The sequence below is a fragment of the Cylas formicarius genome, unplaced genomic scaffold (assembly GCF_029955315.1).
Source record: "Cylas formicarius isolate icCylForm1 unplaced genomic scaffold, icCylForm1.1 PGA_scaffold_8__14_contigs__length_24414737, whole genome shotgun sequence".
Classification (NCBI taxonomy): Eukaryota; Metazoa; Arthropoda; class Insecta; order Coleoptera; family Brentidae; genus Cylas; species Cylas formicarius.
The window spans coordinates 20,911,134-20,924,193 of record NW_026844361.1 but is presented as its reverse complement, the minus strand read 5'-3'; the positions used below and the strand labels follow the sequence as shown (position 1 = coordinate 20,924,193).

Below are 13,060 nucleotides of genomic sequence, written 5' to 3'. Positions count from 1 at the left end.
TTTGGACATTGGTATGAAACACGATAAGTGTTCGAAATTTGAAGCAATCGACTTCATATTTGACGTGACGGAACCTATTGAAAAAAAATGGGGGGCTGGGGGTCGGGAAGTATTAAAAAAAAATGGTTATAACTGAAAGACCATGATTCAGATGTCACTTTCTTTTACATTGCAATATAGCCCGCATAGACAGCAAAAACTTTTGTATTTGAGGTTTTCACCTCTTGTACAGGGTGTTCCCGATATTCTGTGCTAAATAAGAAATGTATTAAGTGTTCGAAATTTGCAGATATCAACAAGTAAAGATCCGTGTCCACGATTTTTTTTTAAATTGTTGTTTTTTTTTTGGTAATTTTGACTTCCAGAAAAATATGTTTTTCTCCGTAATCGTCCATCCGGTAGGCAAAATTCTTTAACCACCAGACGCGGAAGGTCCAGTTATATACCCGATTATATACCCGATTTTCAAATTGTAGGCAAAAATCTAAAAGACGTAAAAAAATATGGCTAATCAGTTCAAACAGTGTCATAGGCCGCATCAAGATCTGCAATTTTTGTATTTGAGATTTTGGTCTATCACATTTTGGTTTCAGAAAAAGCTTATTTTCTAGAAAACCATTTACTATTTTCCAAAAATTCTTGAACCAGGACGCGTGGAAAATTCAGGGCTCTTTACTTCGAACAATGATTGCATCATATACGGGGTGTATCGTTTATGGGCAAAAAATCTAAAATATCCTAAAAATTTTCGTTTTTGTGGTTAAATTATTGGCGATAAATGAAAACCCTTTCAACATGGGATAGTTTTATTTGAACAGTATCGTAAAGCGCGTCGTAAGAGAGTTTCAGGTTTCGTCAATTTTACAGGGCGCGAGATATTTGAAAAAGCAAATGAAATAATAATAATAATAAATAATAAATTTGAGAAAAAATACTACTACATGGAGAAAATCAATACCATTCAACGCGGAAAACACGCTCCATTTAAGCTCGGCTTAATAACAAATAATTACGTTCGATCGTTATATAATTGTCGACATTTTAACCCCTACGCGTGCGGCGCGAAGGGGTGAAACATTCGTGTACCGCCCATGGCTACTCCTGAAATTTGAATTAATAAACCACACGACTTAACGATCTTCACGATTTTCAGTGAAAGCAATTTTAATTTATGGAAGGTAGCGCGCGACGATGTCGTGTTATAACTTATTGCGGTTGTTAGAGGCGACCGTATGTAAATTTTCGTCGCTGTATGCCGCAGGGATACGGTTCCGGGCCCGGGGTCGACGCCACGATAACAACTCGAACGTTTTTCCTCGTTCCAGGTTCGAGATCTGGTGGAGAAATGCACGTGCCCGACCCAGTTCCCGATGATACGCGTGTCGGAGGGCAAGTACAGGATCGGAGACACCAAAGTGCTCATTTTCGTCAGGGTAAGTTCTGGGATAAGGGATAAACGACACCGGAATTATTTTTATATTTGTAATTGTTTTGAATTATTCGCGGAATTTCTCGGAATTCCTCATTAATCAATTGAAATTCCTTCGTAGCAAAAGTTATGATAACAAATTGGAAAAATTGAACTGAGGTGGCTTTTAAAATCCATTTATCAAAATAAATAAGAACTAAAAGTTCAGATTTTCACGAAATTATATATTTTGACATGACAATTGTTTTGGGCAACACCGTGTCTTTATCAAATGTAATATTTACAAACTGACCTTAATTAATGTTGTTGCGAGAATTTAAGTTCAATAAAAGAGAGGTATTTAAATCTAATTGATCGTTAAGCAATACATTTGAATGTCTCATTTTGTTAATCTCCATGGCTTCCAATAAATTACATACATAGGGGAACCTAGGTGCTGCAGCATTCGGAGAATTATCATTATTCTTATTTGTTACTTAAGTAATTGTCTGTCTGTTTTATTAAAATGCTTCAAAAAATGAAAGTACGTAGACTCTGAGGTGTATTTTTTTTAAGTGCGCGACAATATGAGGAAAAGCGCTGACGCGTGTATAGTTTCTATGTTCTACTTTTTTCAAAAAGATTGTTATTAATTTTATAACCGACAATTTAATAATAAGAATCGTTCTTTATTTATCTGATTGCTAGGATGTTATGTTATTTCATTAAAAAAGTATAAGTAAAAAGAACAGTTTTCTAATTATTTTTTTTTTTTCTAAATGACAATAGTAAACTAAAAACTTGATATTTTGTTTTAGATAGATATTTTCTTTTTCAAAAAGTGCTTGATTTCACTAGTGCAGTGGCGACGGGATCAACCAAAATATTATTTGTTCATATACAGTCAGTGGCACGCCACTGATTTCCTTAAAAAAATAATTCATTGATGAGCAGATTTAATTTTTAATCCGTTACGCGGTTTTCACTGAAAAATAAATCTAGTTTCTCTGCATCTGTCATCTGTCAGATATGAAAAAAATATATATTTTAATTTTGAAAACTTTATCACCCTGTGTCTAAAAACTTAAGACGTTTGACACAAGTTTTCTTTTATAGTTTATAACATATACATAGAGTAATGTATTTCGTCATATCAGACGTCATAAATTAGTTGAGCAAAAAATCTTTTATGTATTTTTTTATTCAAATGTTAAATTAAAGTTGAATTTAAAAATTTGCTGGACTTATACATCATGTTCCAATAGATGTCGGCACTGAAAAAAAGAAAAGATTTATTTACCGACTTTTTCTATACGTTTATTCTATTCTATACGTTTGGGGAACTTTCATACGTTTATTCACGAAGATTGGCGAAGATTTCGCAGTTGCTTTTCAATGTCGTCCATCAGATCCGCGTATACGGTTTTCTCCTGACGCGTCAAAATCACCTGTTCAACCTTCCAACACACGTACTCGACTAGAAACTCGTCTTCTTTATTGGTCGATAGGCTCAGATAATTGCCGACGAACAAAACAACCACGATAATTATTGACTATTAAAATGCCTACGTTTGCACAGCCGTCCCGACCTTGTGTGACGAACGAGATAATATAACGCGGGACGTTTTTTTTTCTTCGTATTCTTCTTCATCGTCCAGTGTCACACGCGCGGCAGCGGACTCGAAACATCGGTAATTACCACTAATTTTCTTTTTCCAACCCCGTGTGTGGTCTTCTCCTGCCGATTGCTTCATTAAGTCCGTTAGTAGGAATAAAAAGCTGGAGGGGAAACTGTAAAAGAGCGAACGAAATATTTTTTAAAAATGCTTTCGTTAAAATTGATTTCTGATAGTAAAACAACAATTTTAAGTAATGAAAAAAGGAACTAGAAATTTTCGTAATATGTAGTAGCTTCCATATTCCGTATAACAAAATTCTATGATATTCTAGTTTATAAATTGGAATTTTCCGAATAATTATAAGAAATCGGGAATAAAATTAAACAAATTAAGATATATTTCAAGTAAAAGCAGGGCTGTCGTCTGGAATGTTAGTAAATTAAAATGATTCCAAGTACCTAACTCAATTATAACTAGAACGGTTATAAAATGGTAAATGGGTTTTGGCGCAAAATAGAATAGTTATAAAATGGCCCAAGTAGTAATGGAATGATATTTATAGGGTTGTTTCCAAAGTTTTGAGAATTGTGCTATAATTAAATTAGGGAGAACTTAGGGGCATTGACATTTTTAGGTATCCATCTGGTGTAATATTCTTCAGTCTGATTTAGTTGTTCGACTGATATAGGACGCGTTTTTATAACAATGTTTTTGTAACCATGGAAGACGAAGACGCATCAAAATCTCAAAGAACAATAATTTTCTTTTTGTGAAAAGGGACTGCAAACAGTATTTGGTGTATTGGTCATCGGCGGACCGATCGTTTTGAAACCTGTGGAATATCATATCGATCGGTGGAGTACGTGCTTGTGAAAGCACGTCGGTAAATGCAAGAAATATTACTGCCGCCGCAGAAACTGCTGAAAGAGGACAGACGCACGGTTTCAGCGGGCTAGGTATCAAAGCTGTTGGGACCAGAACAGAAATTTAACAGTTCTGATACTTATTATGGTGATGAATTTTGACAAGGAATAACAACCACCGACCGAATGTGTCAATCTTGACACCAAAAGTCAAAACAAAAAATAACTGTTGCAAAGTTAATGCTTAGGATATTTTGGAATTGCGTGTTAACGCAAAATATTCGAATTTGCAACAAGCACTTGTCAAAAAAGGATATTCGATTTGCAAGTTAAACTGACGTATAATGTGCCATGTGGATCGAGAAGGCACTGGAAAAAGTGATTTGGTTAAATTAAAAAAAAAATAGAAATGCTCAGAACTTTGGAAACATTTCCCGTAACTCTCAATATAAAAACGTTGCGGAATGTTTAGAATTAGAAAATGGTCACAGATTTTTGTCATATATACAAGTGTTCGTATGTATTTAGTATGGTCTGTTCATAGATACAAGAAAGTGACCAATTGCTTTTGAATGGGATTATCCAAGGGTGGTCATTAACATACAAGATTATTACCTAAAGTTTCGGAATTTAAATTCAGGTAAAATTGAGGTCCGCAATAGAAAATTATTTTATACCTACCTGTGTTTAATATTTTTTGGTTTGGTATACTACTTAGTTTAAGTTTATTAGTAATCATTCTTATTTCGTGTGTAATACAGCGTGTGTTGAATCGTGTCCGAATTATGCAAAATATGTGCGAGTCTAGTGTATCTCAGGAGATGCTCCCGCCCAAATGTAGAAAACACTATTCTATTGAGACTAAGGAAGTTATAAACAATGTTTATTTGACTCTCATTGAACGTGGTGCCAGCAAGCAAGCATCTTTAGAAGAAACGGCCACATTGAAAATTCCAACATCAACTGTATGGAAAAATGTGAATAATCCCATTTCAGCGAGGAAAAAAAGAAGCGATGCTGACATTTTCTCGAGTGTAGACGAAAGTGATCAAGATACGAGGAACAAAGCGTGCCTACATTAGATATCTTAATTAGGAGGCTTGAAAAAGATGAAACCGGTGTTAAATGTGGCAGAACTACCTTAGGGAAGTGTATTCAACATATGGGTTTAGATTTTAAAAAAATTGACAAAAGACAAGTTTTAATGGAATCTTTTAGAATTCGGAAATGGCGACTGAAATAACTAGAAAAAATTAGGATTTATAGAGAACAACAAACCTGGTTCGACACTTAGGATACCCCGGAAAAGGGTCAGGTTGACTCAACCGATAAGTGTAAAACAAACGCGCCATCACAAAGAGGTAAAAGAATAACTATTTTGCATGCTGGCTCTCAAGATGGTTGAATTCCAAATGGACTTTCCATGTCTGCGAAAAATATTAAAGGTTCTTCTCTGGATTACCATGAATACACCACCGCTGATTTATTTGAAAGTTGGTTTAAAAACAAACTAGTTTCAAACATTCCTCCTAATAGCGTAATTGTAATGGACAATGCAAGTTATCACAGTGGACAGTTGACTAAAACCCCTTCCTCATGTCACACAAAAGCAACAGTCCAAAACTACATGTATAATAACGACATTTATTTTCACGAAGATTATACCAAAAAGCAATTAATTGAGGTTCTACAAAGCTTGAACCTACAAAAGGAATACGTCTGTGATAATTATTCAAAAAATCTTGGGCATGCAGTTTCAAGGCTTGCTCCTTACCACTGTATATTTAATCCTATTGAACATGTTTGGCACCAACTGAAATCTGCCATTCGTCATAACAATGTTTTTCCCCGTGTTAACTCCAATGTCCTCAAACTTATAGAAACCGAAGTTTTTAACATCCCTTTACAAAGTTGGACAAATTCTGTTAAACATATAGAAAAAGCAGAACAATCGTATATCCATATTTCAAATAATATAGAACAAATAATAATTAGAACAGGCGATGATAGCGATAGTGATACTGATATATTATGTGGTAATAAAAATAATTTGTAATTTTATTTTAGATTTAAACATAAATACATACATAAATAAATAAATGAATATTGTTTAGTATTTTTCCTAACAAAACCCCAAATAATTAAATTCTAAGCAAAGTACGGACCTGTTGGGCCATATTTCAGTCTTACAGCCTGCCCAGGTCTTTCCTTAATTCGTATCAGTTAGTCACTTTCTCATACCTATGAACAGACTTTACAATACATTATTCTATTATACAGGGTTTTCTAGAAGTGTTACCTTGCTTAAATCATCAATTATTTAATTTTAGGAAAGTAAATTACAATAAAATTTGGGGATAATCAAATTAAAAAATTGCTTGCAGATCCTAAGAAAACACGTAATGGTACGGGTGGGTGGGGGCTGGGATACCCTGTCCCATTACCTGGATAAACACGACCCCTGCAGGTGCAGGGTCCAGCACCGGCCTACTCAAGGGGCCCGGCTCGTTCCGGGAAGGGCGCCCGATCTTCATGGGGCTCAGGTCTTTTACGACAGGTAAATAACTAAGTACGCGGTACTTATTTAAAATAAAGTTTTAGGCATGTGTTTTAAGAAAAAAAAGTTTTCTATTCGATGGTTGTTAAAGTTTGTGGGAAATTCCGTGTCTGTCTAAGTGTATTCATAGTGTATGCATAGTAGTCTTGTCTGAGCATCTTGTTTTTTTTTTCACGCCTTTATCTCAGTTATGAAATGAAATGCGGAACATAATGTCAAACGAATAAGTTTCGCGGGTTGCGAGAGCCATTTTATAATGTCAGACGACATAGTGGAAGAATAGTATAAAATTATTTAAATAAGATGAACTAAGACTTTGAACTGACCTCCAGATACTCCAGATCTTAACCTAATATGACATTTATGGGGTCAAGTGGATAGCACAAGCTTAGAGATTAGCAACCCTCACCTGCTTCCTTGGATGATCGTTATCACGAAAATAGGAACTAATACCAATCAATCACAAATTAAAATTATATTCAATATTGAATTCTTATTTGTTTAATGTTGATAATTGTTGCCTTTGACATTAAATTCCGTATTTCATTTAATAAGTGGGATAAAGACTTGTTTAAAAAAAGAGGTGCTAAGAAAAGATGGGACAAAAAATATACATCTAAATCGAGTCAGCAGTTCGCGAAAAAATTAACTTTCAAATTGACCCGAATTTTGATGCGAAGTATATTTAATTAAGTTTGGTCGGTGCGATAGATTACCCGGAACTATCGTGTATATCAAGTATAGTGCAAACAGACTTCTTATCTAAAATTCGTAAATATTTGAACTGCGGTATCCTGTTTAATTGGAACCGCGCGTTCGCTAAAAAAAAGTCTTCGCTCAGTTAAATCATGTTTAATGAGGCAACGGCCTAGCAAATATCGTTGTCTATTTTAACAATATTCGTAATCGTTATTTAAACACGTACAAGTAAGTTTTTTTATTCCTAAAATATTTGCCTTGTCATGCGGAAAACCTGCTAAATTAAATCTGGTATAAAATATGCGAACTGTAAATATGTAATCCATCTTGGTTTGTAAATAATTCAGAAAAAAAATTTGTTGATGATTTTATGATTATTTTTAATCTAAGCATATTAGTCGTAAAAAGACGAACTGATGTAAAATTTTATAAAAATGTGAAATTTTGGTACTGAACTCCTAAGTAGGAACCCAAACACTGACTTTCGCTCGTGTACTGGAAATTCGACGAAAAAATGTTTTAATTCTTCATTAAGTTCTACATATAATTATTATATAATGTCTTTGCGAATCTGGCACCGAACGCTCATAAATGACCTTGGGAAATAATTGGCGGGAATTAGCCGAGCGCGGTCTTTTGCGGCCATTGTCTCGAGAAATAGTAATGTGAGCAAAAAACGAACAGAATCAAAATTAAAGATCAGTATTCTTTCTACTTTGATCTCACAGGGTAATGAATCCGAATTTAAACTAAAAAAAATAAAAAAATTGTGGATATCATTTTGCTCATAGATGCGCAGTATCGCCCGCATCTTTGCCGCCCACTATTAACGGCACTGCAGGTTCCCACCACACATTGGGGCCGCCGATGAACTCCCTCAATAGGTCCCGCTCGAGGTCGCCGTCGCACACGTCCTATATCGATGCCAGCAGACGCTCCGTCAGTCCTAACTTACCCAGGAAAACGCTTGCCCTACCACCTAACAGGTAAGACGTTTTTTCGACTTACAGTTTCGTCTAATTGCTGCCGATAGAAGAAAAATGGAATGATCTCTTATTATGGAACCGAACTTTTGAAAATTTCTTTCCGTTTCGCTTTAATAGGTACATGATATGATGTGTCTCAAAGTATATCGTATATAGTATAAATTCGAAAACGGATGTATAATTTGCCTAGATGATGATTGATTCGATGCAGGGTATGGGTAAAAACTGTCAGATCAGAAGTGGAATTAACTCCAAACTACTTGCTACGTAGAACATTTGTGACACCAAGTAAACTTAAATGTAATTAATAATATACCTGTTAAGAAATTACTGACAAAAGTCAATACGATATACTTTGAGACAAAGTATACAAATGTTTAAGATATATCAATTGGATCAAAAACGTAATGGACGATCTGAACACCGGGTTTACAGGTCTCGCAGCCCCACCCCCAACTTCACTTCTACCCACGTCACCAAATTGACCACGGCCACCACCCCCAACAAAAGTCCCGCGCAGAGGGGTAGCGGTCCCCAAAGTTTACCGTTCATCCCTACATCGCCCAAATCGAAACACGTTACCAGCGTACAGATACCCGTCGTAGACAGTAAGGTTATGAAATCGGAAGCGAGCCTCCACGTGAACGACACGGACCAGAGCGACACCACGTCCGAAATGTCCGACGAGGGATACAGAAGCTTGGGCGTCGTCCAGGACAAAGTCAAGCAGCGGTCGTCGGTTTATAGTCAGAATTCGGCCGAAGATGTCGAAGAGAATGGTACATTTTTTCATTTCGTATTACACGTGTTCAATAAGTGAGGCGAATTTTTTAATTGGGCGGGTACATACATTCGATCTTCGATATATTTATTTTGGTATGTGGGTACACACGCCCCTGACATAGAGTCAGTTTGTAAGTTTACCTTTTGGTTGTGAGACCCAACTGTTAGACGTGTTTTGTGTGCTCGGCAATTTTCTCTGTCAAAAAAAAAAAAAAAATTAACAAAGAATTTTACAGATCGCTCGTGCCATACATTTTTTTCCGAAGTTTTGGGCACGAAATGTGGTAGCAACAAAATTTGTTCCGAAACTGCTTAATTTTGAACAAAACGACCGGCGAAAGAGCATCGCTCAAGAGCTGTTACAAGACGTCAATGATGATCTTGTTATGCTCAAAAAAGTCATAACTGATGACCAATTATGGGTATATGCTTATGACGTCGAAACCGAAAAGCACTTTTCTTTGATTATCGTGACCTAGTACATCAAGGGTCTCCAAGGTTCGTACGGTCAATAATAAGTATTAGTTGAAGTTATGCGCCGTGTGCGATAACAAATACGAGGACAACGTCTCGAATTGTGGAAAAACAATTTATGAACTGTGCATTACAATAATGCACCGTTGCTTGTGTCTAACTTTTTGACCAAAAACAAAACCACAATCATGTGGGATATCTGTTCCCAAAACTCAAGAAACCCATGAAAGGAGGGAGGTTTGGAACGATTGAAAAAATAATGAAAAAATCTATGAAATAATTCAAGGCTATACCAGAAAGCGCTTAAAGGATTTTTAATAAGCATTTTTCACGAATAAGTAATACTTTTTGATAAAACTTATGTCACCTTACTTTTTGGACACACCTCGTATAAAGGGGTTAGCAGATTCAGTCAGTGCATCCATTATTTCCACTGACGAAGTCAATAATAAATGTGCTGAAGAGTTACCAAAAAAATTTTTCATGGTCTTCTCATAAAAAATATCAAATTAATACTTAAACTTTGTATTTCAAATAATTCTTATGCAAGGGTGTTCCATCAAAAACAACACAAGTTTAGTTTGTATATCAAAATTTGTGGCTCTGAAAAATGTTGACTGCGACCCTGTTCATGCCACATTTCATTTTATTAAAAAGTTAGCACTGCATCACGAAAGTTTTATTAATAATGACGCACTGTACATTTTATCCGCAAAATTATTTTATTTATTTGAAAAAAAATTGGGTACGCGTATTCCAGAACATCATCAAGTGTATACCGAGGACGAACTGAACGATTTCGGTCTGCGCAAAACCAGCTTCTCGCAGCGCATCTACGAAAACGAGCCGAAATTTTTGACGAGAGCGACGCCGGAACCGAAACCGATCTGCGTCGAGACGGATGCTGTTTCATTGCTGAAACCCGTACGCCCGGTCCAAATCAAAGACGAAGACGAATCGAAACCGATCCTGCGACGTTCTCTCAGCACCGACCGTCCCGAGACGTTCAAGGGCCACGGCGTGAGGAAAACGACTCCGACGACGATGTCTGTGAAGAAACCGGAGTCGAAGATCAACACCTGGAACGGGAGGTCGAAGAGCGCGAGACCCAGTTTGAGCAGCGACACGTTCACGCCCCCTCCATTTCAGAGAAACTCAACCGGTAAGTCGTCGCTGCAACCAATTTTATACTTACCCCATCAAGTTCGTGGGGCGGCATGTCCTTTAGATTCTCAAGTTTCAGAATATCAGTCCCTAATTTTGAATATTTTTACCTCCGAACCTCGACACAATATCTCGCCCTCATCATCGTGCGTCCTTGTTCTTAATATGTGATGTATTTTGGAATTACATCACATACACGTGTCAAGGAGTCGAGTGTACAAAACAATGATGATGACAGTAAACCTTAATCTTGTATGGATGTGCCGTATGAAAGGCGGAAGCATTAGAAATGTAAGTATTGAGAAGAATATTTGGTCGAAAGAAAAGAGCTGATGAGTGGCTCAGAAGGACTAATAAAGAACTCTATGGAGAACTATCCATAACGAACGTTTCAAGAGCTCAAAGATTAAGGTGGCTTTGACATGAAGCAAGACTGGGAGATAAACCTCCTTCTAAGCAGATCCTGAGCGGGCGGATAACTGGAAGAATGGGTGGAGGTAAGCCGCCGACACAATGGATTCAAAATGACCCAAAGGAAATGAAAGTGCAGGACTGGCAGGCTTTATCGAAGGATAAAACCAAACGAAGACAAATGTGTAACCAAGTACATCATCGTGTGTATTTGAGGTTGCAGTGTCTAAGGTGTGCAGAATTTTCAACTTTGCTCTGCTCATGCCTAACACGGCCTCAATGGTGCGTTTTCTTTCTTTCTTTCTGCGTAATTATCGTAGCTTCATCTACCTTCCATTTCTTGCCGATTGGCGAGAAATAGCCAACATCGGCTATGGGATAGAGCCTCTTGGAGTCCTCTTATTTTCGACGCCTTCAATCCTGCCTGACGATGCGCACGTTTAATAATGTTTCCCTGTGCGAGTTGCTTTTCTACAAGACATTCGATGGCCATGTACTGCAGGGCTCGTATTTTTGACCGCGATAGAATAGAAAAGCCAAAAGAATTGTAAGAACGAAGTTATTTTGAGGGAAGGAATTAATTAATTGTTTAATGGCGAATTTATTTTTACCTCAACAGAAATATTTTTTACTCAACTGGCGGTCATGGATTGTTTCCTTGGTATAAGTTGGCAACAATTTTCATTTTTCTTCGGCAACGGTGAAATCAATCATAACTTGTTTTGCGTGGCGATAATGGCAAGTGCTGCGCGTTCCTGTGTGTTCTTCTGTGCACAACTTGAACATTTCAGCCTGAATTTTAGAACTTTCCAAAGTCAAAAGATTGGTTTCACGCGATGGCCCGTTGGTCTTCGTATTTATCAGATGTGGACTGAAATCTGGAATTAGGAAGGGAGGTCCCAGAGCTCGGGCTCCAAGGTCCAGGTTTCCACAAACTTTCCACAAAACTCCCATCTCGGGGCCATTATTATGTAGGCCCTTTAATTTGCTCAGATATTGAAGAACAACAAAGTTGAAGGCGTAGAGATCCGGTCTAGGCTGCAATCTCAAATCCGATAGAAATCATCCACGACATTCGCATTTTGACCGATCATAAAGATCCAGATCCGACGTACCCCCAGAAATTACGCCGATTAGTTGAGACGGATACCACTCCGGGATAGCTATCTGGAGAGAAAGCATGTAAACCCTTGGGATATAATGTGAAGTCAGGTTTATGTTAAATCGGTGGGTTATTTTAAAAGTCTGCTTTAGAAGATGGATTATCGGATTGAAGTAACTGAACTAATTCTATTTTCTTTTAGCTTCTAGCTATTGAATACATGTGTGTCTGTTACTTTTGTGCACTGTTGTCATGTGCAAATCTAACCAACTTTTCTTTTATTCATGAAATGCTTAAAGCAAACTTCTTTTTGTGGTTTGTCGATTGGCCAACATTTGAAGTCTGCGACAATGCAATCGGCTTAGGGGGGAAACAAACTCTATAAAACAAAATTCTCAGCTACGTTTTGCCATGCTTCCACCGCCACAATCAACATTTGATATTCCCAAATAGGTGGAAGCGGAAATGGTTACTTGAAAGTTGCTGAGATTGTTTAAACGCTGAAGAGCAGGAAGCTCATAAAATACAGTATACGCTCCTGTAACATACGGTCAGAAAACTTTGATGATATTAAAGAGACTTAACGGAGTGTCTATAACTATCCATTTTACTTAGTAAAGTTGTCGGCCTCCTCGGATAATCAGAGCTTTGTGCCTGTATCTCAAGAATTGGCCCTTACAATGACGAGCTTACCCGTTTTGTCTTTATCGTTTTCTTATCATTTGAGATCTCAAGCTCTTGTTCTTTACGAAGCAATTCAAATTTTTCGTCGTCATACAAATGCGATGCTGACCGTAGAATTCTTTGCAGTAACGGTGAAGCTACTGTGACATTTGCGACTAAGATCCAATACGTCAGCTCTTTTCTCGCAAACTCCGACTGAGCTTTACGTAACTTATTTTTTAACTGTCTCGGATGACAGATAATTTCCACAATACCCTTCTGAAAACATTGGCATTGTTGTTGGTTGGAAAACGAGTTGGCATTGCAAACG

At 37.1% G+C, this 13,060-nt stretch overlaps 1 protein-coding gene across 5 annotated transcripts in view; it reads left to right on the top strand.

Annotated features, from left to right (window-relative positions):
- The window catches only part of LOC132706539 (GAS2-like protein pickled eggs), a 98,028-nt gene that overhangs the window by 82,636 nt on the left and 2,332 nt on the right, over positions 1 to 13,060 (top strand). For all 5 annotated transcript variants that reach the window (XM_060677917.1, XM_060677916.1, XM_060677918.1 and 2 more), the window contains 5 exons: positions 1,326 to 1,433; positions 6,275 to 6,447; positions 7,938 to 8,132; positions 8,568 to 8,911; positions 10,150 to 10,551. In XM_060677917.1, coding sequence (XP_060533900.1) covers positions 1,326 to 1,433; positions 6,275 to 6,447; positions 7,938 to 8,132; positions 8,568 to 8,911; positions 10,150 to 10,551 — 1,222 coding nt within the window. The remainder of the gene's footprint in view (positions 1 to 1,325; positions 1,434 to 6,274; positions 6,448 to 7,937; positions 8,133 to 8,567; positions 8,912 to 10,149; positions 10,552 to 13,060) is intronic.